The 27,045-nt window shown below is 41.7% G+C and overlaps 1 protein-coding gene, 1 non-coding gene and 1 pseudogene across 2 annotated transcripts; all 3 read left to right on the top strand.

The window, feature by feature from the left end:
• The window catches only part of LOC148074882 (serine/threonine-protein kinase B-raf-like), a 56,890-nt pseudogene that overhangs the window by 29,158 nt on the left and 687 nt on the right, over nucleotides 1-27,045 (top strand).
• LOC148074883 (class I histocompatibility antigen, F10 alpha chain-like) lies at nucleotides 1,750-16,576 on the top strand (the record flags this gene model as incomplete). Its single annotated transcript, XM_087796042.1, has 5 exons — nucleotides 1,750-2,020; nucleotides 10,389-10,667; nucleotides 10,864-11,154; nucleotides 11,313-11,414; nucleotides 16,515-16,576. Coding segments are annotated over 5 exons (1,005 nt in total), but the record flags the coding sequence as incomplete, so codon positions are not given.
• On the top strand, nucleotides 14,065-14,277 carry LOC148074884 (small nucleolar RNA U3). Its single transcript, XR_015711966.1, has one exon. It is a non-coding gene; the product is annotated as a small nucleolar RNA U3 (small nucleolar RNA).

Genomic DNA, 27,045 nt, shown 5'->3' with positions numbered 1-27,045 from the left:
ACTGCTTATATCCCCACTTTCAACCTGCTGTTGCCTGAGATCATTCAAATGTATTTACTGTTTGAGCTCAATGTCATGTTTGAACCACTAGAGGGAACTAGAAGCTTTTCTCGTCTCCACAAAAAACTCGTTTATTTTTTACGTTCATAGTAATATTTAAGAAAAACTTATTTTCTGAATAAAAGAGAATAGAAAGGAAGGAAAGAAAGTTTATACATATAAATCATCGTATGTCAAAATAAAAAGCAATTCAATCCACTTTTATTTCTCTTCACTTTAATTTGACACTCCTGGTATTCCATAGTTCACATTCTGCGTGACTTTAAGGTTCAGAAGAACGACTCTAAGAAATAAAAATAAAGTTTAAAGTGGAGTTTTTGTCACAGAAAATAGTCGTAATAACATGTTTGGTTTACTTTCACTTTCCATCTGGACGTGACGTCACACTGAATCCTCATTGGCTCAGATATTTCTTCCTGCGTCTGTTGTTTACTTTCACTTGTACTTCGTTCGTCGACCTGAAGACTTGTTGGATCCTAGTCTCCAGAAAAGAGCTGAAGATGAAGAAGGTGTTGTTTGTGCTTGTTGTGTGGATCCACAGCTCAACTGCGAGTGAGTCTCCTTCCTCCACTTTCATGTGTTCACACCTGCGTCACCTTTTATTTCTCCAAATACTCTTCACTACAACCTTCATGACCTTTTCACTCTCAGAGGAGTCAAAGTGTTTCACTGATTCACTTTTCATCTCAGAACCGTGAAGAAGTCGTACACAGAAAAGTAGATCCGAGCTCAATGTCAGGTGCTCACCTGGTGGCGCTGTTGAGTCACTTCTGTTGATTGACGGAGGAACTTGTTTGACGCTGAACAGAAAGTGACTCCAGAGTTTTGCTTCATGAGCTGATCACTTGTTTTTAAACGATGCTGCCATCAGGAGATTCATTGACTCACAAGAAGAGCTTTTACAATTTTCATTGATTTGACTTTAGTAAACAAGTCTATCATGAACTAAAATGAGGAAATAAAAACAAAGAAAGTGTCGCATTTCTTAAGTGCGCATGTTCAGACAACCTTGTAGCTCAGCTCACTTCAACATATTATCACATCTCACAGTTTATTGGAGCAACTCAGTGAAGCAGCTGCTCTGAACTTGTGTTTGGACTTAAAATATCTAAATGAAACATTTACAATCATGTTGAACAGTAATCTTCAGAAACATGTTATTTATAAACTGATATAAACTCATGTTATTTAAGTTCATCATTAACCTTAATGTCCTTCAATGATCTTTATTCTATCAATCATTCTTAGATTTGTTCCATGAACTTGGTTTTAATATTTTATTATCTATGCGTTTTTTAAAAACAATTTCAATTTAGTTGTTTGATCTTTTTCAACATTGTTGCTCCTGTTTCTTCTTAATTCATCCATTTATTCTTTTAATTCTCTTTATTCCTTATTTGTTTTATTATAAATATTTATTACATTTCAGATTGTTATTAATATTAATCGTTTTTTCTTCTTTCTTCTTCTTCTTCTTCTATAGTTGTGTCCCAGTTAGCCAGGGTTCTTGGAGAGTGAAGTGTGAAGGATGTTCTGCTGGTGTCCGTGTGTGGACGTGAACTTTGTGTCACTGCTGACTGTCCCTCTGTTCTTCACCTCTTTGTCTTTGTAGAAGATGTGATTGTTCTGCTGCATCACAACGTTGTGTCATCAGAACCAGAGAAGATCTAAACTTTGTTTTTGTGTCTCACAGTGATTCACACAATGCAGTTTTTCGACACTGCGTCTGCTGGAGTTAAAAACTTCCCAGAGTTTGTTTATGTCACTTATGTGGACGGAGTTGAAGTGGAACACTACGACAGCAACACCAGGAGATTTGTACCCAAACAAGACTGGATGATCCAGGTCACAGCAGATGATCCTCAGTACTGGGAGAGAGAGACAAATATCTTAAATAATGACCAGCAGGTCCACAAGATCAACATTGAAGTAGTAAAACAGAGATTCAACCAAACTGGAGGTTTGTTGTCTTTAAAATCAATGTTTGACCTTAAACTGAATCATGTTCAACCTTTTTACATCCTGAACCATCAATCTTGTATACAGAGTAGATCAGAGGAGGAAACTGGAGTAGATCATACAAGTTCAGAGAAGATCACAGTGGAGTATTAAACAGTGGAGTATTAAACAGTGGAGTAGATCGCAATGGAGTATTAAACAGTGGAGTAGATCACAGTGGAGTATTAAACAGTGGAGTAGATCGCAATGGAGTATTAAACAGAGGAGTAGATCACAGTGGAGTATTAAACAGTGGAGTAGACCACAGTGGAGTATTAAACAGTGGAGTAGATCGCAATGGAGTATTAAACAGTGGAGTAGACCACAGTGGAGTATTAAACAGTGGAGTAGATCGCAATGGAGTATTAAACAGAGGAGTAGATCACAGTGGAGTATTAAACAGTGGAGTAGACCACAGTGGAGTATTAAACAGTGGAGTAGATCACAGTGGAGTATTAAACAGTTGAGTAGACCACAGTGGAGTATTAAACAGTGGAGTAAACCACAGTGGAGTATTAAACAGTGGAGTAGATCACAGTGGAGTATGAAATAGTGGAGTAGATCACAGTGGAGTATTAAACAGTGGAGTAGACCACAGTGGAGTATTAAACAGTGGAGTAGATCACAGTGGAGTATGAAACAGTGGAGTAGATCGCAATGGAGTATTAAACAGTGGAGTAGACCACAGTGGAGTATTAAACAGTGGAGTAGACCACAGTGGAGTATTAAACAGTGGAGTAGATCACAGTGGAGTATTAAACAGTGGAGTAAACCACAGTGGAGTATTAAACAGTGGAGTAGATCACAGTGGAGTATGAAATAGTGGAGTAGATCACAGTGGAGTATTAAACAGTGGAGTAGACCACAGTGGAGTATTAAACAGTGGAGTAGACCACAGTGGAGTATTAAACGGTGGAGTAGATCACAGTGGAGTAAACCACAGTGGAGTAAACCACAGTGGAGTATTAAACAGTGGAGTAGACCACAGTGGAGTATTAAACAGTGGAGTAGACCACAGGGGAGTATGAAACAGTGGAGTAGATCGCAATGGAGTATTAAACAGTGGAGTAGACCACAGTGGAGTATTAAACAGTGGAGTAGACCACAGTGGAGTATTAAACAGTGGAGTAGATCACAGTGGAGTATTAAACAGTTGAGTAGACCACAGTGGAGTATTAAACAGTGGAGTAGACCACAGTGGAGTATTAAACAGTGGAGTAGACCACAGTGGAGTATTAAACAGAGGAGTAGATCACAGTGGAGTATTAAACAGTTGAGTAGACCACAGTGGAGTATTAAACAGAGGAGTAGACCACAGTGGAGTATTAAACAGTGGAGTAGACCACAGGGGAGTATGAAACAGTGGAGTAGATCACAGTGGAGTATGAAATAGTGGAGTAGATCACAGTGGAGTATTAAACAGTGGAGTGGATCACAGTGGAGTATTAAACAGTGGAGTAGATCACAGTGGAGTATTAAACAGTGGAGTAGATCACAGTGGAGTATTAAACAGTGGAGTAGACCACAGGGGAGTATTAAAAAGTGGAGTAGATCACAGTGGAGTATGAAATAGTGGAGTAGATCACAGTGGAGTATTAAACAGTGGAATGGATCACAGTGGAGTATTAAACAGTGGAGTAGATCACAGTGGAGTATTAAACAGTGGAGTAGATCACAGTGGAGTATTAAACAGTGGAGTAGACCACAGTGGAGTATTAAACAGTGGAGTAGATCACAGTGGAGTATTAAACAGTGGAGTAGACCACAGTGGCGTATGAAATAGTGGAGTAGATCACAGTGGAGTATTAAACAGTGGAGTAGATCACAGTGGAGTATTAAACAGTGGAGTAGACCACAGTGGAGTATTAAACAGTGGAGTAGATCACAGTGGAGTTGATCACAGTGGAGTATTAAACAGTGGAGTAGATCACAGTGGAGTATTAAACAGTGGAGTAGACCACAGTGGAGTATTAAACAGTGGAGTAGACCACAGTGGAGTATTAAACAGTGGAGTAGATCACAGTGGAGTAGATCACAGTGGAGTATTAAACAGTGGAGTAGACCACAGTGGAGTATTAAACAGTGGAGTAGATCACAGTGGAGTATGAAATAGTGGAGTAGATCACAGTGGAGTAGATCACAGTGGAGTATTAAACAGTGGAGTAGATCACAGTGGAGTATGAAATAGTGGAGTAGATCACAGTGGAGTATTAAACAGTGGAGTGGATCACAGTGGAGTATTAAACAGTGGAGTAGATCACAGTCGAGTATTAAACAGTGGAGTAGATCACAGTGGAGTATTAAACAGTGGAGTAGACCACAGTGGAGTATTAAACAGTGGAGTAGATCACAGTGGAGTATGAAATAGTGGAGTAGATCACAGTGGAGTATTAAACAGTGGAGTAAACCACAGTGGAGTATTAAACAGTGGAGTAGATCACAATGGAGTATTAAACAGTGGAGTAGACCACAGTGGAGTATTAAACAGTGGAGTAGACCACAGTGGAGTATTAAACAGTGGAGTAGATCAAAGTGGAGTATTAAACAGTGAAGTAGACCACAGTGGAGTAATAAACAGTGGAGTAGATCACAGTGGAGTATGAAACAGTGGAGTAGATCACAGTGGAGTATTAAACAGTGGAGTAGATCACAGTGGAGTATTAAACAGTGGAGTAGATCAAAGTGGAGTAGACCACAGTGGAGTAGATCACAGTGGAGTAGACCACAGTGGAGTAGACCACAGTGGAGTATTAAACAGTGGAGTAGATCACAGTGGAGTATTAAACAGTGGAGTATGAAACAGTGGAGCAGACCACAGTGGAGTATTAAACAGTGGAGTAGATCACAGTGAAGTATTAAACAGTGGAGTAGACAACAGTGGAGTAGACAACAGTGGAGTATTAAACAGTGGAGTATTAAACAGTAGAGTAGATCACAGTGGAGTATTAAACAGTGGAGTAGACAACAGTGGAGTATGAAACAGTGGAGTAGACAACAGTGGAGTATTAAACAGTGGAGTAGATCACAGTGGAGTATTAAACCGTGGAGTAGATCACAGTGGAGTATTAAACAGTGGAGTAGACAACAGTGGAGTATTAAACAGTGGAGTAGATCACAGTGGAGTATTAAACAGTGGAGTAGACCACAGTGGAGTATTAAACAGTGGAGTAGATCACAGTGGAGTATTAAACAGTGGAGTAGACAACAGTGGATTATTAAACAGTGGAGTATGAAACAGTGGAGTAGAACACAGTGGAGTATTAAACAGTGGAGTAGACCACAGTGGAGTATGAAACAGTGGAGTAGACCACAGTGGAGTAGACAACAGTGGAGTATTAAACAGTGGAGTAGATCACAGTGGAGTATAAAACAGTGGAGTAGATCACAGTGGAGTATTAAACAGTGGAGTAGATCACAGTGGAGTAGATCACAGTGGAGTATTAAACAGTGGAGTAGACCACAGTGGAGTAGATCACAGTGGAGTATGAAACAGTGGAGTAGATCACAGTGGAGTATTAAACAGTGGAGTAGATCACAGTGGAGTATTAAACAGTGGAGTAGATCAAAGTGGAGTAGACCACAGTGGAGTAGATCACAGTGGAGTAGACCACAGTGGAGTAGACCACAGTGGAGTATTAAACAGTGGAGTATGAAACAGTGGAGCAGACCACAGTGGAGTATTAAACAGTGGAGTAGATCACAGTTAAGTATTAAACAGTGGAGTAGACAACAGTGGAGTAGACAACAGTGGAGTATTAAACAGTGGAGTATTAAACAGTAGAGTAGATCACAGTGGAGTAGACAACAGTGGAGTATGAAACAGTGGAGTATTAAACAGTGGAGTAGATCACAGTGGAGTATTAAACCGTGGAGTAGATCACAGTGGAGTATTAAACAGTGGAGTAGACAACAGTGGAGTATTAAACAGTGGAGTAGATCACAGTGGAGTATTAAACAGTGGAGTAGACCACAGTGGAGTATTAAACAGTGGAGTAGATCACAGTGGAGTATTAAACAGTGGAGTAGACAACAGTGGATTATTAAACAGTGGAGTATGAAACAGTGGAGTAGAACACAGTGGAGTATTAAACAGTGGAGTAGACCACAGTGGAGTATGAAACAGTGGAGTAGACCACAGTGGAGTAGACAACAGTGGAGTATTAAACAGTGGAGTAGATCACAGTGGAGTATAAAACAGTGGAGTAGATCACAGTGGAGTATTAAACAGTGGAGTAGATCACAGTGGAGTAGATCACAGTGGAGTATTAAACAGTGGAGTAGACCACAGTGGAGTAGATCACAGTGGAGTATGAAACAGTGGAGTATTAAATAGTGGAGTAGATCACAGTGGAGTATGAAACAGTGGAGTAGATCACAGTGGAGTAGATCACAGTGGAGTATTAAACAGTGGAGTAGATCACAGTGGAGTATTAAACAGTGGAGTAGATCACAGTGGAGTAGATCACTGTGGAGTAGATCACAGTGGAGTATTAAATAGTGGAGTAGATCACAGTGGAGTATTAAACAGTGGAGTAGACCACAGTGGAGTAGACCACAGTGGAGTAGATCACAGTGGAGTAGATCACAGTGGAGTAGACCACAGTGGAGTATTAAACAGTGGAGTAGACAACAGTGGAGTATTAAACAGTGGAGTAGATCACAGTGGAGTAGATCACAGTGGAGTATTAAATAGTGGAGTAGATCACAGTGGAGTATTGAACAGTGGAGTAGATCACAGTGGAGTATTAAACAGTGGAGTAGATCACAGTGGAGTAGATCACAGTGGAGTATTAAATAGTGGAGTAGATCACAGTGGAGTATTAAACAGTGGAGTAGACCACGGTGGAGTAGATCACAGTGGAGTAGATCACCGTGGAGTAGATCACAGTGGAGTATTAAACAGTGGAGTAGACCACAGTGGAGTAGATCACAGTGGAGTAGATCACAGTGGAGTATTAAACAGTGGAGTAGATCACAGTGGAGTAGATTACAGTGGAGTATTAAACAGTGGAGTAGACCACAGTGGAGTAGATCACAGTGGAGTATTAAACAGTGGAGTAGACCACAGTGGAGTAGATCACAGTGGAGTATTAAATAGTGGAGTAGATCACAGTGGAGTATTAAACAGTGAAGTAGATCACAGTAGAGTAGATCACAGTGGAGTAGACCACAGTGGAGTAGATCACAGTGGAGTATTAAACAGTGGAGTAGATCACAGTGGAGTAGACCACAGTGGAGTATTAAACAGTGGAGTAGACAACAGTGGAGTATTAAACAGTGGAGTAGATCACAGTGGAGTAGATCACAGTGGAGTATTAAACAGTGGAGTAGACCACAGTGGCGTATGAAATAGTGGAGTAGATCACAGTGGAGTATTAAACAGTGGAGTAGATCACAGTGGAGTATTAAACAGTGGAGTAGACCACAGTGGAGTATTAAACAGTGGAGTAGATCACAGTGGAGTATGAAATAGTGGAGTAGATCACAGTGGAGTAGATCACAGTGGAGTATTAAACAGTGGAGTAGACCACAGTGGAGTATGAAACAGTGGAGTATTAAACAGTGGAGTAGACCACAGTGGAGTAGATCACAGTGGAGTAGATCACAGTGCAGTATTAAACAGTGGAGTAGATCACAGTGGAGTAGATCACAGTGGAGTAGATCACAGTGGAGTATTAAATAGTGGAGTAGATCACAGTGGAGTATTAAACAGTGGAGTAGATCACAGTAGAGTAGATCACAGTGGAGTAGACCACAGTGGAGTAGATCACAGTGGAGTATTAAACAGTGGAGTAGATCACAGTGGAGTAGACCACAGTGGAGTATTAAACAGTGGAGTAGACAACAGTGGAGTATTAAACAGTGGAGTAGATCACAGTGGAGTAGATCACAGTGGAGTATTAAACAGTGGAGTAGACCACAGTGGCGTATGAAATAGTGGAGTAGATCACAGTGGAGTATTAAACAGTGGAGTAGATCACAGTGGAGTATTAAACAGTGGAGTAGACCACAGTGGAGTATTAAACAGTGGAGTAGATCACAGTGGAGTATGAAATAGTGGAGTAGATCACAGTGGAGTATTAAACAGTGGAGTAGATCACAGTGGAGTTGATCACAGTGGAGTATTAAACAGTGGAGTTGATCACAGTGGAGTATTAAACAGTGGAGTAGACCACAGTGGAGTATTAAACAGTGGAGTAGACCACAGTGGAGTAGACCACAGTGGAGTATTAAACAGTGGAGTAGATCACAGTGGAGTAGATCACAGTGGAGTATTAAACAGTGGAGTGGATCACAGTGGAGTATTAAACAGTGGAGTAGATCACAGTGGAGTATTAAACAGTGGAGTAGATCACAGTGGAGTATTAAACAGTGGAGTAGACCACAGTGGAGTATTAAACAGTGGAGTAGATCACAGTGGAGTATGAAATAGTGGAGTAGATCACAGTGGAGTATTAAACAGTGGAGTAAACCACAGTGGAGTATTAAACAGTGGAGTAGATCACAATGGAGTATTAAACAGTGGAGTAGACCACAGTGGAGTATTAAACAGTGGAGTAGACCACAGTGGAGTATTAAACAGTGGAGTAGATCAAAGTGGAGTATTAAACAGTGAAGTAGACCACAGTGGAGTATTAAACAGTGGAGTAGATCACAGTGGAGTATGAAACAGTGGAGTAGATCACAGTGGAGTATTAAACAGTGGAGTAGATCACAGTGGAGTATTAAACAGTGGAGTAGATCAAAGTGGAGTAGACCACAGTGGGGTAGATCACAGTGGAGTAGACCACAGTGGAGTAGACCACAGTGGAGTATTAAACAGTGGAGTAGATCACAGTGGAGTATTAAACAGTGGAGTATGAAACAGTGGAGCAGACCACAGTGGAGTATTAAACAGTGGAGTAGATCACAGTGAAGTATTAAACAGTGGAGTAGACAACAGTGGAGTAGACAACAGTGGAGTATTAAACAGTGGAGTAGATCACAGTGGAGTATTAAACAGTGGAGTAGACAACAGTGGAGTATGAAACAGTGGAGTAGACAACAGTGGAGTACTAAACAGTGGAGTAGATCACAGTGGAGTATTAAACCGTGGAGTAGATCACAGTGGAGTATTAAACAGTGGAGTAGACAACAGTGGAGTATTAAACAGTGGAGTAGATCACAGTGGAGTATTAAACAGTGGAGTAGACCACAGTGGAGTATTAAACAGTGGAGTAGATCACAGTGGAGTATTAAACAGTGGAGTAGACAACAGTGGAGTATTAAACAGTGGAGTATGAAACAGTGGAGTAGAACACAGTGGAGTATTAAACAGTGGAGTAGACCACAGTGGAGTATGAAACAGTGGAGTAGACCACAGTGGAGTAGACAACAGTGGAGTAGATCACAGTGGAGTATAAAACAGTGGAGTAGATCACAGTGGAGTATTAAACAGTGGAGTAGATCACAGTGGAGTAGATCACAGTGGAGTATTAAACAGTGTAGTAGACCACAGTGGAGTAGATCACAGTGGAGTATGAAACAGTGGAGTATTAAACAGTGGAGTAGATCACAGTGGAGTATGAAACAGTGGAGTAGATCACAGTGGAGTAGATCACAGTGGAGTATTAAACAGTGGAGTAGATCACAGTGGAGTATTAAACAGTGGAGTAGATCACAGTGGAGTAGATCACAGTGGAGTATGAAACAGTGGAGTAGACCACAGTGGAGTAGATCACAGTGGAGTAGATCACAGTGGAGTAGACCACAGTGGAGTATTAAACAGTGGAGTAGACAACAGTGGAGTATTAAACAGTGGAGTAGATCACAGTGGAGTAGATCACAGTGGAGTATTAAATAGTGGAGTAGATCACAGTGGAGTATTAAATAGTGGAGTAGATCACAGTGGAGTATTAAACAGTGGAGTAGATCACAGTGGAGTAGATCACAGTGGAGTATTAAATAGTGGAGTAGATCACAGTGGAGTATTAAACAGTGGAGTAGACCACGGTGGAGTAGATCACAGTGGAGTAGATCACAGTGGAGTAGATCACAGTGGAGTATTAAACAGTGGAGTAGACCACAGTGGAGTAGATCACAGTGGAGTAGATCACAGTGGAGTATTAAACAGTGGAGTAGATCACAGTGGAGTAGATCACAGTGGAGTATTAAACAGTGGAGTAGACCACAGTGGAGTAGATCACAGTGGAGTATTAAACAGTGGAGTAGACCACAGTGGAGTAGATCACAGTGGAGTATTAAACAGTGGAGTAGACCACAGTGGAGTAGATCACAGTGGAGTATTAAACAGTGGAGTAGATCAGGTCTCACTCTGGTTTCTCTCTCAGGTGTTCACATCTTTCAGATGATGAGCGGTTGTGAGTGGGACGATGAGACTGGAGAGGTCAAAGGTTATGAACAGTACGGCTATGATGGAGAAGACTTCATCGTGTTTGACCTTCAGACTCTGACCTGGGTCGCTCCGAGTCCTCAGGCCGTCATCACCAAACACAAGTGGGACCAGAATGAAGGCATGAATAAATATAGAAAGTTCTTTTACACCCAGGAATGTCCAAATGATCTGAAGAAGTTTGTGAAGTTTGGGAGCAAAACCTTGATGAGAACAGGTAGTTCCATGACCTTCTTCTCCTTCTGCTCTCCTTCCTCCTTCTCTCCCTCCTCTCTCTCCTCATGTCCTCTCTCTCTCTCTCTCCTCTTATCTTCTCTTCCTCACCTCCACCCCTGTCCTCCCTCCTCCTCCTCTCCTTCATTCTCTGTCCATCCTTTGACTTTCTCTCTGAAGTGTGGTGTCTCTCCCTTCAGAGCGTCCACGAGTGTCTCTCCTCCAGAAGACAGCCAGCTCTCCGGTCACCTGCCACGCTACAGGCTTCTACCCCGACAGAGCCATGTTGTTCTGGACCAAAGACGGAGAGGAGCTGCACGAGGACGTGGAACACGGAGAGATCCTCCCCAACCCTGACGGAACCTTCCAGAACATGGTGGACCTGAAACTCCCGTCTGACGACTGGTCCAGGTACGAGTGTGTGTTTCAACTGGACGGCATTCCGGAAGACGTGGTCACCAAACTGGATCCGTCAAACATCCTGACCAACGGTAAGAGTCTTCAGAACCTTCTTGGTGTCTCCAGAGGTTTCTTTCATCCAGATGAGAGTCCAGGTGTGGTCAGCATGGATCTGCTGAATGAGGCCCCACCACGTCTCTAACACTGGTCACCTGATCATGTCTCCACTTACTTTGCTCTCCATCCACAGCCAGGACTTTCCTGACCTTGTACATCATCATGGCCGCCGTCGCTGCCTCCGCTCTGGTGCTCACAGTGGTTGGATACTTCATCTACAAGAAGAAGAAGAAAGGTGAGAGTTTGTGATTTGATCCAGATCATCTCCAGATACTGGAGAGAAAGAATAGAAGGTCAAAGAAGGTCAGCAGAGATGAGAAGAGGTCAGAGGAACTCTTCTATGTTCATCTTCTTCAGGTGTAATTTGTCCTCTTTCTTTCCATTTCAGGCGACTCTGACTCGTCTTGTAAGTACATGATCTTGTCTCAGCTCAGATGTTGACCATGTGACAGAGTGCTAGCATGCTAGCATCAGTGTTGACACTAGTTTCATCTGCTGGTGAGAAGCACACAAGCTAACAGGGTTTGTGATCTTACAGCGGCCCCCAGCTCGGAGCTGGACCATCTGAAGGATCCGCCCGTGGACAGAGACTAAAGTCAGTGGATGATAATTGTCACTTTTCTTCAAGACTCACTTCACGCATGATTTTACAAGTTGATACATTTTTCTGTCTCCGTGTTTCAGGAGGAATCGACCAAGAAACGTCTTTTTCTTCTGAGACTCTGCAGACGTCAGAGCTGCTGATCTTTGTTCCTTCACTGGAAATGTGTTTGAAACTCACATCAGGATGTCATGTGATCTGAGCCGTTATGAAAACTACACACACACACAGATAAATGCACACACACGATTCTGTACCACACAAATACACTCACACACACAAACACTCACACACATGCTTCACTTTAACACAAATAAATGCACACACACAAACACTCACAAACATGCTTCTCTAAAACACAATAATGCACTCACTCACAATCACACACAAACACACACACACATGCTTCACTTTAACACAAATAAATGCACACACACAAACACTCACAAACATGCTTCTCTAAAACACAATAATGCACTCACTCACAATCACACACAAACACACACATGCTTCACCATCACACAAGGATGCACACACATGCATCTCTGACACACAAAAATGCACTCACAAACAACTGCAAACACACACACGCATGCTTTACCAAAGCAAAAAATGCACAAACACGCACACACACAAAAAAGCAATCACACACAATGACAAACACACACACATGTGCTTTACTACTACATAGAAATGCGCACACATAAATACTTAAACACATTCTTCTCTGGCGCAACAAAAGCACTAACACACAATAACTAACGCACACACACAGATGTCTCTGTAGACAAAATGATACACACACGGAAAATATATACAGACAAACAGAGTCTAAAAACAGGTACTGACACACAAAATCAGGCACACATGCCCAAACACACTCACGGAAACAGTTGAACAAACCTGAAAATAAGCGCACACACAAATAAAAAGATAACAAACACATGTATTTACACATCAAATAACAAACAGAAGTACAAACATGCAAAAACCAAAATGGAAAAAAAATCAGACACACAGTGACAAATTTATGAATGTGTAGACACACACACACACACACACACACACACACACACACACACACACACACACAGTACACAGACAGTTTTGTGTTCATGTAATAGTTTGTGTGTTTTCTTCCTGGTGTGTAGACACTAGTTAATGAAGCGTCAGTTGTGATGTCAGAGGTGAAGAATCTTGTCAAACATAGTTGAACTGCTGCTTCATTTCTTGTGTGTTTTGATCTTCAAATAAATGGACAGAAAACGTCCACATGTGTTTGGACTCCAAATGTTCAGTAAAGTCACTTGTCATTGAGGGTCAGTGGAGGCTCAGAAAGAATCCATTTGTGCAGCTGTTATGAAAGGTCAACATCTCTGACCTCTCCTTCTGTTTCCTGATCAACTCATGTCCTAAATATGACTGTATTGCTTTGATCAACTCGTCTTGTGCTGAACAGGTGCACATAAGTTGTGTCCACTTTTGTGTAGAAGAAAAATCCAGAAGAGCTTGTGCCGACAATTCACATGTAGAAACTTGATTCAAAGTTTCCTGCTGAGTCGGCTGAATGTGTTTGTGGAGGTTTGCTCTCTGACCTGCTTCTCTCAAGTCAAACTTCATCAGGTTACACAACCATGAGACGCCGATCTCACGCCACACCTGTGCCGCCATCTTAGATCCCGCCAGAGCTCAAATGTGCAACACTGACGACACATTTGGACAGGTGTGGTGAGACGCCCAGTGTGGATGTTTGACTCCGCCCCCCGAGCACCTGCACCAGTCAGGTGTGCCTCTATGAGACTTGTGTGTCACGCCCTCACTGCACTCAACTGCTTTCTGTTTGCAGCGTGGAAGAGGACACCACAACAATCCACCTAGATCGCCCCCTAGCTGTGAGTCGCTCACCTAAGTCAGAATGTTAATAATTGAAAAAACGTTTTCATTTTAACATCAAACACAACTCTTGTTCAAATGTATTTTCCCTTGTATTAAACTATATTGTTTAATGTTTACAATTGTTTGTAATGCATAATAAAATAACCTGATATAGTTGTTTTAATGTCATGGTGATCAATAATCACAGTTTAGATGAATTATGGAATTGAACGTAGTGATTTTGAATACATGTTGTGTATAAACTATGAAACTACAAAGTATGTTTTCTAGTCTCATCTCTTTGCAATCAAATGAATGACAGTAACATTTTAAAATTCAAAAACTATGCATCCGTCACTGTAATGGTTTGGTGTGAGGATGGAGTGTGATGTTGGTGCAGAGTTAAGTTAAGACTATACTTTCAGGGATCATTTCTATAGTTCTTAACTTAAGAAATGTGTTTGTAAAGTGTTTGGTGTCACTAACCATGATGAAGAGTTGTGATATTCCTTCCTGAGTGTGAAGCAGACAGAGAATAATGATTGACTTCATATGTTCTCTGTCATTGATGATCCTTCTTTACTTCCTTGTGCAGTATTGAGAGGAATATGATCAGAGTGGTTGTTGTGTTCAAGACAATATACTATCAAGTGACATTTTTAATGTAATTCTTTATAACTTTTAACAAAAATAAAATAAAAATGTATTTTCATATTAATGTAAAGACTATAGTTTGTAGGTATTTTTGTCTTTGTTGAAATTGATATTAAAAAATATCCAAACCTCTGTGGTGCTCGTCTGTAACATCTCTCTTGTACTGAAGCCTTGACGACAACAATTGTTCTGGAAAAATGAAAAGACACTGTTTCATGAAGCTTCACCAGACCATCACTAGTATTTGGATATTTTAAGTTTGTCATTTTGGAACAAGATGTGGACAAAGACCATTGAGCGTCATTTGCTTCTTTAAAATGAACAAACCTTTTTTTTACTATAACTCTGAAAAGGAACCCATTATTCTAAAATGAATCACAACTGTTGAACAACATGAGGCTGAGTAGAAAATTAGTATTTCACCTGAACTAAATTGCTTTTACCATTTAGCAGAACAAACAACCACTCTGATCGTATTCCTCCTCTCAATACTCCTAAAGGAAGTAAAGAAGTAAGTCATTTGTATTTATATAGCGCTGATCATCAATGACAGTGAACATATGAAGTGAATCATTATTCTCTGCATTATCATTTTTTCACTGATAGCGGTTGATTTTATTGCCCATATATGAGACAAACATACTTTGTACGTTTCACACGGTTTCAAAATCAACAGGTTATTTTTGTTTCCATGGTTCTACAAAGACATGTGACACTCTCTATAGGAGGATTTTATGGATCTCTTGGCCCTGACTCACTGTTTCAACCACACCTTAGATCTTGTTCTAGCAAACAGACCTGAAGTTAAAACAACAAATGTCTCTCCTCAGAACTCAGTTTTGTCTGACCATCAAGTATTAAATGTGTTCTATGTATGTAGAATCCTGCTGATAAATTCTTGAGGAGCGTGATATTACTTTTTAAATTTAAAATATTTGTATCGAGCACAAGTATGCAATACAGGCATTCCAGGCAATGTTGGTCTGATGTAAAGGCAACTATGTAAATATGCAGACACAGCAATGTTACGTATATGCTCTTTTTTTTTCAAGAGACAGTAAATTCAGAAAAATAATCTATTGCAATACCAAAGAAACAACAACAACAGAGTGTACATATAGAAACAAAAAAAACACATAAAACAATGAAAAATAAAGGTCAAGACAAAATCAATCCCTCCTGTATCACTGCTGTATTTAGACAGAGCTTTACCTTGTAATTTAAATGAACATGTTGATTGAAGATTAAACCAATTGTAAATATTTACAGGGTCTTAATCTGAATAAATAAAAAAGTTTGCATTCAACTTTTATCATTTAGTTCTAGTGATGTTCTGGATCATGGAGATCTTTTAAGGCCCTTGTATATGAATTGTTTGGCATTTGAATTTTCTGCTCCTGCACTCTGCTCAATTCATGAGTAAAAAAAAAATCAATTTTTGGAACAAATCATTTAATCGATTGTCGAGAAACGAAACAAATGCTTTGAGACACCATTTCAAATGTAATCTAGATAGAACTGCTCAAGGATTGTCAAGTTCAGAACACTCTTGCTTTCAGTACAATTGTTCTGGTGGTTGTGATCCAGTTGTGGGTTCGACTCCAGCCCAAAAGTGTGAACACTTTGATTTTCATTTACACATTTAATAATCTCTTAATTCACAATGTCCCTTCAATGGTGTTTAGGTTCATGATAATAATAATAATAATAATAATTGATTGTATAGCGCTTTTTTGGAGGTCACTCAAAGACGCTTGATAAAACATCTAAACATCTGATAATCTCCATTACCCTTGTAACTGAGGTTCTAAGAAGCGTGCAACGCCCTCTACAGGCTGTCGCTTTGTGTTACATCTCTAGAGGAGATCAGCAGGAGGAATGAAACAAAATAACAGTAACAGTGTGAAAACCTAGTGAAGACTAACAAAAACCTTTAACATATTGTTGCGGCTTCCAAACACAAACTTTTCGCCGCTGAGAGTATGAGGTTGGGTCCTCAGGTACGTAGATTTATGACGCGCTTTGGTTTCCTTGTGATAACAGATACGCCGAGATCCAGATATGCTTTTGGTGCATTTATTGTTATACAAACAGCACAGTGTAGCGTGTAGCGTGCAGCGCTTTCCAAAGTCTTTCTGATAGGACGGCGAGTATCCGTTGATGCACTGCTGATCACACTTGGGGGTGTCCGTCTCGCCCTGGCAGGGAGGTCGTGTTCCGTTTACGTGGTGTTCGCATGGAGCAATGGTGTAGCTTGTAGCGTGTAGCGTTGTAGCGTTGAAGCCTGTAGCGTTGAAGCCTGTAGCGTTGAAGCGTGTAGCGTTGAAGCCTGTAGCGTTGAAGCGTGTAGCGTTGAAGCCTGTAGCGTTGAAGCCTGTAGCGTTGAAGCCTGTAGCGTTGAAGCGTGTAGCGTTGAAGCCTGTAGCGTTGAAGCGTGTAGCGGTCAACAAAAATTACGGCTACTTCCAACCTTGACTCTCTCTCTCTCTCATCTGCGTCACCTGTGAGTGCCACCTTTACGCACACACCTCCGCACGCACACACGCCTACTCCCATGTGAACCGCCCCCTCTGCAATACACACACACTCAAACACACCGTGCAGCACATCTTCAGCCTGTATGTCTCTTTCACACCAGCCCCTAATTATTAGGACTCACATAATAATTCACATTTCAAACACAATAGGAGACATAATAAATCATATCAATTTCAATGAAAATGCAAAAAATGTCTAATAAATTGCTCAAGTCCATGAAAAGTCATTATACCAAATATTACTTCTTCTGGTCGTCATGACCAATTAGTGCAAAGTCCAGCACAAGTAATAAAGACAAAAACAAAAACAAAACACAAAGTCCATATAGAGGTCAGCAATGTCCTCATGCTGCCTCCTCCTTCTCCAGCAACAAACACACCTTGGATACGGGTCTGTCCAAACAATTTGTTCTCGTCTTAATCCGAATTTGACGCACAAATCCCTTGCAATCCGGAAAAGTTTGCAAGACACGTCCCATAATCCAAGAATTACGAGGTGCAGTACTGTCCATAAGCAAAATTAGATCTCCTGCGACAAGGTTTCTCTGGACTCCAGTCCATCTCTGTCGCTCCTGTAACAGAGGCAGGTACTCCTTTGTCCAGCGCTTCCAGAACAGATCTGTTACTGTGCCACTTGGTCAAACAGAATCCCCCTTTAGCGCACAGAGACATGAGCTCATGGCAGAGGGTCAGTGCTTCCTCCTCTGTTGCAACTGCCACCAAACAATCATCCACATAAAAGCAGTGCTGCAGCTTTTCCACTGTCTCCTCCTTATGCTCATGTCCAAAATCCTCTGCACATTTCTTGAGGGCAAAGTTGGCGCAGCTAGGGGAGGATGTAGCTCCCAAAAGATGTACCTTCATCCTGTATTCACATGGTGCTTGGTTCAAGTCTCCTTGTGACCACCAGAGGAATCGCAGCAGATCAGTATCATCTGGGGGCACTTGCACCTGGTGAAACATAGCTTCTATGTCAGCCATGATGACGACAGGTTCCCTCCTGAACCTGGTCACAACTCCAATCAGTGAGCTGGTTAGATCGGGCCCTTGCAACAGCTCTTCATTTGGAGATTGTCTTTTGTAACTGGCACCACAATCAAAAACAACTCTGAGTTTTCTCTTTGTCGGGTGGTAGAAACCATGGTGCGGTATGTAACAGACCTTGCCATCACTTCTTTCCAGCTCTGCATCAGGAACCCTTTCAGCATAGCCTTTACCAAGCAGATCATTAATAAAGGTGTTATACTCCTTGTAATACACTGGATCCCTCTGGAGCCTCCTCTTCAGATGGTTTTGACGCTGTTCCACCACTTTCCTGTTATTTGGCATGCAGACGTTTGAATTTTTCAAAGGCAGGGCAACCTGGTAATGCCCATTGACCCGTTTGGCTGACTTTGTGACCATGTCCATGAACCTCAGGTCTTCCCTGGACAGACCCACTTGTTCCTCCACAGCAGATTCTGGAAAGTCCATTTTAAATTGCTGTTGCCACAGTTCATCCAAATTTACAATGGACACACGGTTCACCGTTACTGGCTGGTCACAGTAATTGGCCTCTCCACCGTTTCCTGTCAGTGGTCCATTTACCGTCCAGCCCAGCACCGTCCTTATAGCGTAGGGTCCATTGTGCTCACTGCGGATGACTTCCAGCGGTTCCATGGCTCGTGGAACATTCGTTCCAATCAGCAACTCAATTCCAGCCTCAATCTGTGGTAAGGAGATGTGTCTTAAATATGGCCACCTTGTCAGATCCTTATTTGAAGGTATGTTTGCTTTGTGGACTGGCATTGACAACTGAGTGTACGCTTTTGGCAACTCAATGAAGCTGTCATCTTCAAGTGCTGCCACCTCCAGCTCTGGCACAATGTAGCTACTGACCACCTTCTCCTGCCCCATGGTCCTGAGAAGAATGTTGGCTCTCTTCCCAGACAAATTGAGCTTCTGCTTCAGACTCTCAGTACAGAACACTGCAGTACTTCCCGGGTCCAAAAAGGCGTATGTGAGAATGACTTTATTGCCCTTCTTCGCCTTCACTTGGATCGGCACGATAGGAAGCTTGCAATCTGTCTCACCAGCCCCTGTAAGCCCACTGGAAACCAAAGTGTCGTCCACTGTAACCTGGATGCTTCTCTCAGCCGGTTCTGCTGTTGCCACACTATCCTTATGGAGCACAGTTGGATGTCTTAGGCCACACTTCGAGCAGGAAATCTTTCTTTGGCAATTTTTGCTTATGTGTCCTATACACAGGCAGCGAAAACAAGCACCATTTTCCTTCAGGAAGTCAATTTTCTCCTTGTGTGCCATTTTTTCCAACCGAGCACACACATCCAATGTGTGTCCTCCAGTGCAGCAGGGACAGATCTTCCTTGCTGGTGGTTTTATGTTTGTAGCTTTATTCACAGGTTGAGCTGTTCTCTCCACATGATTCACTGTGGTAGCGAAGCTGGTTCCTCTGATGCTGGTGCGAGGGGGTGGTTTGTGTTTCATTTGTTTAGTTGTCATAACAGTGTCCTGAATGTTTCCAAACACAGGGTCTGTCAAGATTTTTACTTGTTTTTCAACAAAATTGGTAATGTCCACAAACCTTGCTCTCCTATTGTACCTTTCCTGCAGGTCACATGCGTCGCACCTCCAGCGGTCTCGGAGTTTGTACGGCAGTTTTTTGATGATTTCCACCATGTTTGTGGGTGTGTCCAGATCATTTAAATACTGCACATCCTCCAAAGCGTTGCAGCATCCACGCAGAAAGAGGCCGTACTCCTGAAGGGCTTTCCCATCTTCTGTTTTAATAGTGGGCCATGACAAAGCTCTCTCCATGTATGCGGCTGCCACCTTTTGCTCATTGCCATAGTGTTCTTTCAATAGAGCCTTCGCCTTCACATATCCTCTGCTCGACTCCATGTGCTGACAGCTCCTCACTAGTCCCTTTGCATGCCCTTTGGTGTATTGTTCAAGGAAGTAGAGTCTGTCACAGTTGTTACTGGTGTTTCGCTCAACTCCATTTTTAAATGCTTTAATAAACGAATGGTATTTGAGTGGGTTACCATCGAAAATGGGAATTTCCCTTTTTGGGAGTGCTGAGAGGCATTGTTGTTGCATCAAGAGTGTTGAAATTTCATTTTGTTTTCTCATTATGTCCAGCACACTGTCGTTTTGTGATGCATCAGTTTGTGTGACATTAGTCACAGGATCTTCAGGAATTGTAAGATAACGTTGGAGCATGTAAGAAGGATCTGGGAGATGTTTTATGTCAGGTAAGTGAGTGACTTTAGGCGTCACAACTGTCTGTGTGGTTTCAATTGCATTGGGTTTTAGTTGTTGTTTTGAGCATGTCTTTTCATAGTATGAGTTCATCCCGTCTGAAACCTTTGACTTTGATTTACTGCCGACACTGCTTTGTGATTTTATAACACTTAGTTTTGCCATTTCCTCAGCGATTTCATTCTCCAGTAAAAGCTGTTCTCTTCTTTTGCGTAACTTTAACTCCTCTTCATCCAATGCATGTTTTTCCTTTAATGCCTTTTGTCTTGTTGCCAAAATTGCAAGATTTGTTTCCGTTTTTAAGCGAGCAGATGAGCGTGAAGCTAAAGATGAGGAATGATGTGAGCGCGATTTCTTGGTTGCATTTGAGATGCTGTCACAGGGCTGTAGTTCATCCTGAGGATCTTGTTCAGTGGTAACAGGTACTGGAGGGTCAGCAACAGACAAATTCTTGCTTTTTTCGACAGGAATTTGTACTGCATCATTTATTTCCTTTGTTGGTTGCTCAGAAGTATTTGTATGTAGTGGTAATTCATTTGAGTTTTCATGCGGATTTTCCTTTATCCATTTTTCCACACGTTCCTTGAATGCATCACTGTAATCCATAATGATAGAAAACCACTCTTTTTGTTTTTTATGTTCATCATCGGGAAGAAGTTGCAATACTTCGTTGTGCAGGTCAGTGGCCTTTTTACACAGTGCATTCAAGTTATTCAGTTGTGATGGGATTTCAGTTACATTTTCTTTTGATTTCATGTGCGCTTTAATTTGCGGAATAAGCTCTTTGATTTTATTAACGGCACTTTTGCGCTCATTCTGCAACCGTTCGATTTTATTTTCCATAGCTTTGGCCGTCAGTTTAATTTCCCTCTTTTCACGTTCCATGTTTGAACATTCAGCATCGGCGTTTATTTGACTCATTTCCGTTGGATTGTATTTTTGTATGTAGCAAAACAATCATATTTCATTCAAGAGCGTATTCAAATCCATCCATAGCATTTCAATTCATTGACAGAGCAGATTCGATCCAAGAATTTCAACAATGAGTAGGTCTTGAGACAACATCAGACGCCACATTCCACAAAGTCCTGACGTCACAATCCAATAAAGCACAGAGAATATGCGCCACCATCAATGCAACCAGTGTAACATCCATTTAATACATTGTCCTCACTTGACACAATGCATTCCAATTGAAGCGGATTCCTTAATCCACAAACATTAACAGGTTCAGGCCTACCTGTTCCCAGGTGAATGGATGGCGTGGTGTGGCACTTATCTCAGGCTGGTCGGTGCGTGACGACTTGGTTCTTTGATGCGGCTTGATGATTTTCATTCTACGCCATTTTTTGTTGACAAATGTTGCGGCTTCCAAACACAAACTTTTCGCCGCTGACAGTATGAGGTTGGGTCCTCAGGTACGTAGATTTATGACGCGCTTTGGTTTCCTTGTGATAACAGATACGCCGAGATCCAGATATGCTTTTGGTGCATTTATTGTTATCCAAACAGCACAGTGTAGCGTGTAGCGTGCAGCGTTGAAGCCTGTAGCGTTGAAGCCTGTAGCGTTTAGCGTTGAACAAAAATTACGGCTACTTCCAACCTTGACTCTCTCTCTCTCTCTGCGTCACCTGTGAGTGCCACCTTTACGCACACACCTTCCGCACGCACACGCCTACTCCCATGTGAACCGCCCCCTCTGCAACACACACACACTCAAACACACCGTGCAGCACATCTTCAGCCTGTATGTCTCTTACAGGCGTTTTCTTTGACATTGCTTAACAGATGTAATTACAGTTAATGATTGCTTCAATATAAAAATATGGAAATGTGAAAAACTTATTTTTCTAACTATAAATGTTAAGAAGGATCAAGAGTTGCCAGTATTAGTTTCTGCCACGATTGGTCTCAGAGAATCGTCTTCACTGAACTGGTAATGTTTAAAAATAGGAAGTGGAACTGTGATAGTTGTAAGATGAATGCTCCAGTAAAGCCATGAGCAAAACCATGGACAGTTGGTGGTTAGAGGGGCCGGGTGAGTAGCAGTGATGGTGTGTCTGTCTCTTTTTGCCCTGCAGCCCCCCCGACCCACCCCGCCCGCTGCTTGAGGAAGCACCGAACACGGACCTCAAGCCCCCTCCTATACTCCTACCCCAATGACATAGTCTTTGATTTTGAGCCCGAGCCTGTTTTCCGAGGTAGTTAGGCCTCTGTGTGTTCCTGTGTTCTTCCTCTCTTCCCCCATCCTCTTCCTCCTTCACCTACACCTCCACCCCAGCACAACAGCCCCTTTACCTTGTGTCAAGTCCACTGTGTGTGTTTCCCTCTTTATGTTTTCACATGTTCTCTCTCATGGTTGTGGGATTCACTTCAATCTTACTGTTTCAAACACTGTGATGCACTTTTGTTACACACAGACTTCAAAAGAGTCGTTTTCTTCATCATTGTATGGTAAATATATGCAAATAAATGATGCTGTTTTTAAGAGATTCCTTAGATAAGTCAAGCCTTTTGATAATGAATGTAGTATTTAAAATGTCCATGTATCATTTACCAGTGAAGCTCCATTAAAAAATATTTGGCCTTATAAATAAAAAAAAAGTCTAACTGAGCTATTTATTTATATATATATGACCTCTTTCATCGAATTGCATAAACGTGACTGCAAGTCAATAAAATAATTCGTTTTAGATTTGTAATTATTAAGGCTTTTAACTTGTATAAATCATTCTTGAAAGTATTCACAATTGAGAGTCAAAGTATGAATGAGTTTCATTCATGATGTAAAATGAAAAAATAATAAATCATAGGGTAACAAACATTATTTGCCACTGCATGACCTCTTCTGCACATTCAAACGGCAAACGCACTCTTTAAAGTCAACTTTCTTCTTCTCTCCTCTTCTGCCTTAACTCACTTTTTCAAGCTCCAAATGCTTTTTCTCTGTTTCCCCTGCTGTCCAGGTACCACCACAGGTCTGTCCGCCACTCCTCCTGCATCTCTACCCGGCTCTCTGACCAACGTCAAGGTCCCGCAGAAGTCCCCGTGTCCACAAAGAGAGCGCAAGTCGTCGTCCTCGTCTGAAGATCGCAATAAAATGGTAAGAGACCGTCTTTGTGCTTTGATGAACGTTGCTGTGGTGATGATGAAGGTGATGGTGATGTGCCGTGAAACAGAAAACTCTCGGGAGGAGGGACTCCAGCGACGACTGGGAGATATCTGAGGGCCAGATCACTCTGGGTCAGAGGATAGGATCTGGTTCATTTGGAACGGTCTTCAAGGGAAAGTGGCACGGTAAGAGTCGGTCTAAATAGTTTAGTTTAACGCTGCTAGAGTCTACAGACTAGTGTTAATGACGTTTCTTTTATAAGGGATGGAGATTTTAGGTTTGGTAGAACTTTATTGATCCCTCAGGAGGTCTCCTTCGGGAAATTGTTTTATTCCAATTATTAAGGTTTTATACCAATGTCAATAACTTTAATGAAATTGTTACTAATAGGATACATTTGGACCGTTACATCCTTATCCCTAATATATATATTTTAAACAAAATCAGAAAGAAAATGGCAGCAAAACCGAACACTGTTTGGTAACTGCCTTTTATATCATTATCGTGGCGAGTGTCTTTACTAATCCCTGGTCCTTTGTAAACATGTTACAGGGAAGATAAAAATGAGCTTAAATAGTTCGACCAGACTCAATAGAGAAGTGGTGTCAAACTCAATCACACAAATCTTCTAGCAGTTGAGGTTGTGGGTCTAACAACATGTAGATTTGCTAGGGTTCCCTAGAATCCATAAAAGTATTTAAAGGTACTACAGTACATTCAAGAATCTAATGATAAGGCCTTTGTTTGCATTGAAATACAATTTGAACCAGAGACTATCAGAGCTGATTTACATTGAGGTTCTACTTCAACATGCTTTATGTTGAAACTTCATTAAGAGAAATTGTCTCTGGGCATTATGGGAAAGTGTGAATTTATTGAGTTTTTTTCAAGCTAAAATGTTTCATGATGGCTAAAAGTTGTACCAGACGGGAGTCAAGAAAACGTTTTCAATGGACTAAAAAATATTTTTATTTTATTTTTAAATAAACATTTAGTTGTATTCAACAGTAAGCATGTCTCTGATTAGGATCATGTCTGAATTATCTTTTTATTTTTCCATTTTAATCAAACGTACCTGTCATTTCAGGCGATGTTGCTGTGAAGATGTTGAACGTGACGGCACCCACCCCTCAACAGCTTCAAGCCTTCAAGAATGAAGTGGGAGTCCTCAGGTAGCTCATGTCACTAACTCGAACCTTTGACCTCTGCCTTGGACTTAAACATCTGTGTTTGTGTGCGACAGGAAAACGCGTCACGTGAACATATTGCTGTTCATGGGCTACACCACCAAGCCCCAGCTGGCCATCGTCACCCAGTGGTGCGAAGGCTCCAGTCTCTACCATCACCTGCACATCATGGAGACCAAGTTCGAGATGATCAAGCTCATCGACATTGCCCGGCAGACGGCTCAGGGCATGGAGTGAGTCGCTACACTTGTTTGTTGTTGTTTGTGCTTCTCGCTTATGTTGCTTTGTGTTTTTTCCTGAACAGTTATCTTCACGCCAAATCAATCATCCACCGGGATCTGAAGAGCAACAGTATCCTAAGAGAGATCAACCAGTCTGGAGTTATTGAAAGTTACATGAAACTACTTTAAAAGAAAAATCAAAAGCATTGAAACTCGTGTTATTCCTATCACTCATTAGCTCCTTGAGTGACAGGTGTCCCATTTTGATTGTGGATAACTATTGAATAATCTTTGGTTTAGCAAACGTCTAACAAAATAATTACAATTGTAAGAATATCTTTTCTCCAGAAATGAAGAGCATTCTTCCCAGGAAGTGTCCTTGACGACTTCTCCTCCAGATATTTTCCTCCACGAGGACCTGACGGTAAAGATCGGTGACTTCGGTCTGGCCACAGTGAAGTCCCGCTGGAGCGGCTCACACCAGTTTGAGCAGCTGTCTGGGTCTATCCTGTGGATGGTGAGTGTGAAGCTGCCCCTCGCGACTCACCTGAACTCCCTCCTGACAGGACTGCTCTTTCAGGCTCCTGAGGTCATCAGACTGCAGGACAAGAATCCCTACAGCTTCCAGTCCGACGTCTACGCCTTCGGCATCGTGCTGTATGAGCTCATGTCCGGAGCTCTGCCCTACTCCAACATCAACAACCGAGACCAGGTCAGATGTTTGTTCGTCACACTCCAGTCTTTTTCTATAATAAAGCAGAGTCCTCTCAAAGATGTAATGAAACGGTTTCTGCTGCAGATAATATTCATGGTGAGAGAGAAGAGCGCCCCCTTTTCCCCCAGGTGGGATCACACACTTGTTCAGACCCGGCTGCAGAAAAAACATTTAAAGGGGGGCATTACATTTTTTCAGGGGGCAAACTTTTCAACCTAAATGGAAAAATGGCTCTGGGACTAATCACACAGTATAGAGAAAACATTCTCCCATTACTGAAAAGTGATTTTCAAAGTTTAGTGCTGTGTCCATGTATTAAACTAAAGCACCACAGCTTCACTTCTACTAAAAACATAAGCACTGAAGTCAACCTGAACACTGGATTGAACATCAAATAAGTTGTCATCTCATTAAACAAAATCATGTGATGTGTGATGTGTTTGATACTTGATGAAGCCCAGTTGCTTAAAAACATGTCTTTTTAAAGGGCACCAAATAACAATCATCACAATATAGGCTATTTAGTCATTCTACAGGAGCCTTGTTTTTAAAAGGTACAATAAAAACACTGAACTGAGCCCAAGTCCAAGACAGGTGACTTGGTGAGTTCAAGTAAAGCTTTAGCTGCAGCGACTCTCAGTTTGAAGGTTCACTCCAGGGTTCAGGTTGACTTCAGTGTGTTTTCAGTAGACATGGATGGCGTTGCTTCCTGCTCGCTCTCCTTGTTACTTTTTACTCGTCAGGGTATTATGGATGTTCATACTGAAAACCAAAACCAATTACTGACTCTATAAGCAACTGTAACCATTATTGTCAAATGATAACAATAACTGTAGTGGAACCTAATGACCACTTGGGTGCGCTGTTCTCTTGACATTGATGGATGTGTGTTGAGAGATAGAAGAAGATAATAAACGAACATATTTTGAATCCCGGATTTCTGTTAGTGTTGTTGTGTGTTCTCACATGGCAATAACTGAAGAGTTGAGCTACAACATTGTACATTTACATCACCTGTGATAGGCCAGCGCTTTGGCTTCGTTCGACAGGGCAGAGGGTTGAACTCTTACGTAAAAATAACTCCCTTCCTGCCAGGGCGGTCACGGCTGACCCTGGGGGCGGCCACGGCCCCCCAATGCCCGCCAATGCCGCCCGGTCTGCACTTGTTCAAGCTATATCAGTATTTTATTTCAAAAGAGTTTGTTTATGTTTTTCCAAGGATCTCAAAGAAGTTTTACCTTTGAAAGTGAAGTAAGACTTATTGTGAGTCTCATTGTTCTTTTGAGATCCTGGCGTCCATCGAGCTGCTGGCTCGCTCGCTCCCCAAAATCCACCGCAGCGTTAAACAGAGCTGGTTTCCAGACGGAGGACTTCAGCTTGTATGCCTGCGCGTCACCCAAGACCCCAATACAGGCCGGTGGCTATGGTAGGTTTTATTTGCGTCTCTGCACTCGACTTTCCTCCCACAGTTCAGAGAAGCATGTTCGTAACTGATTCTTACTGTAGGCGTGTCTGCAAACATCGACACCCCTAGTCTCTAGATACCACACTATTCTTTCTACGCAGTCGAGGCATGTGTAACTAGTTACTTGCAGTTGCCCTATATAACCACTGTTCTGTATCCGTTTAATAAAAAAAAACTAATCCCATCACAGCAAAGCCTTTCCAATAATTACCAGACCAAAATGATTTATTCTTGTAGA

The sequence above is a fragment of the Callionymus lyra genome, chromosome 7, assembly GCF_982586985.1.
Source record: "Callionymus lyra chromosome 7, fCalLyr1.hap1.1, whole genome shotgun sequence".
Classification (NCBI taxonomy): domain Eukaryota; kingdom Metazoa; phylum Chordata; class Actinopteri; order Syngnathiformes; family Callionymidae; genus Callionymus; species Callionymus lyra.
Note: the sequence above shows the minus strand (reverse complement) of the source record. Positions and strands in the feature narration are given on the sequence as shown.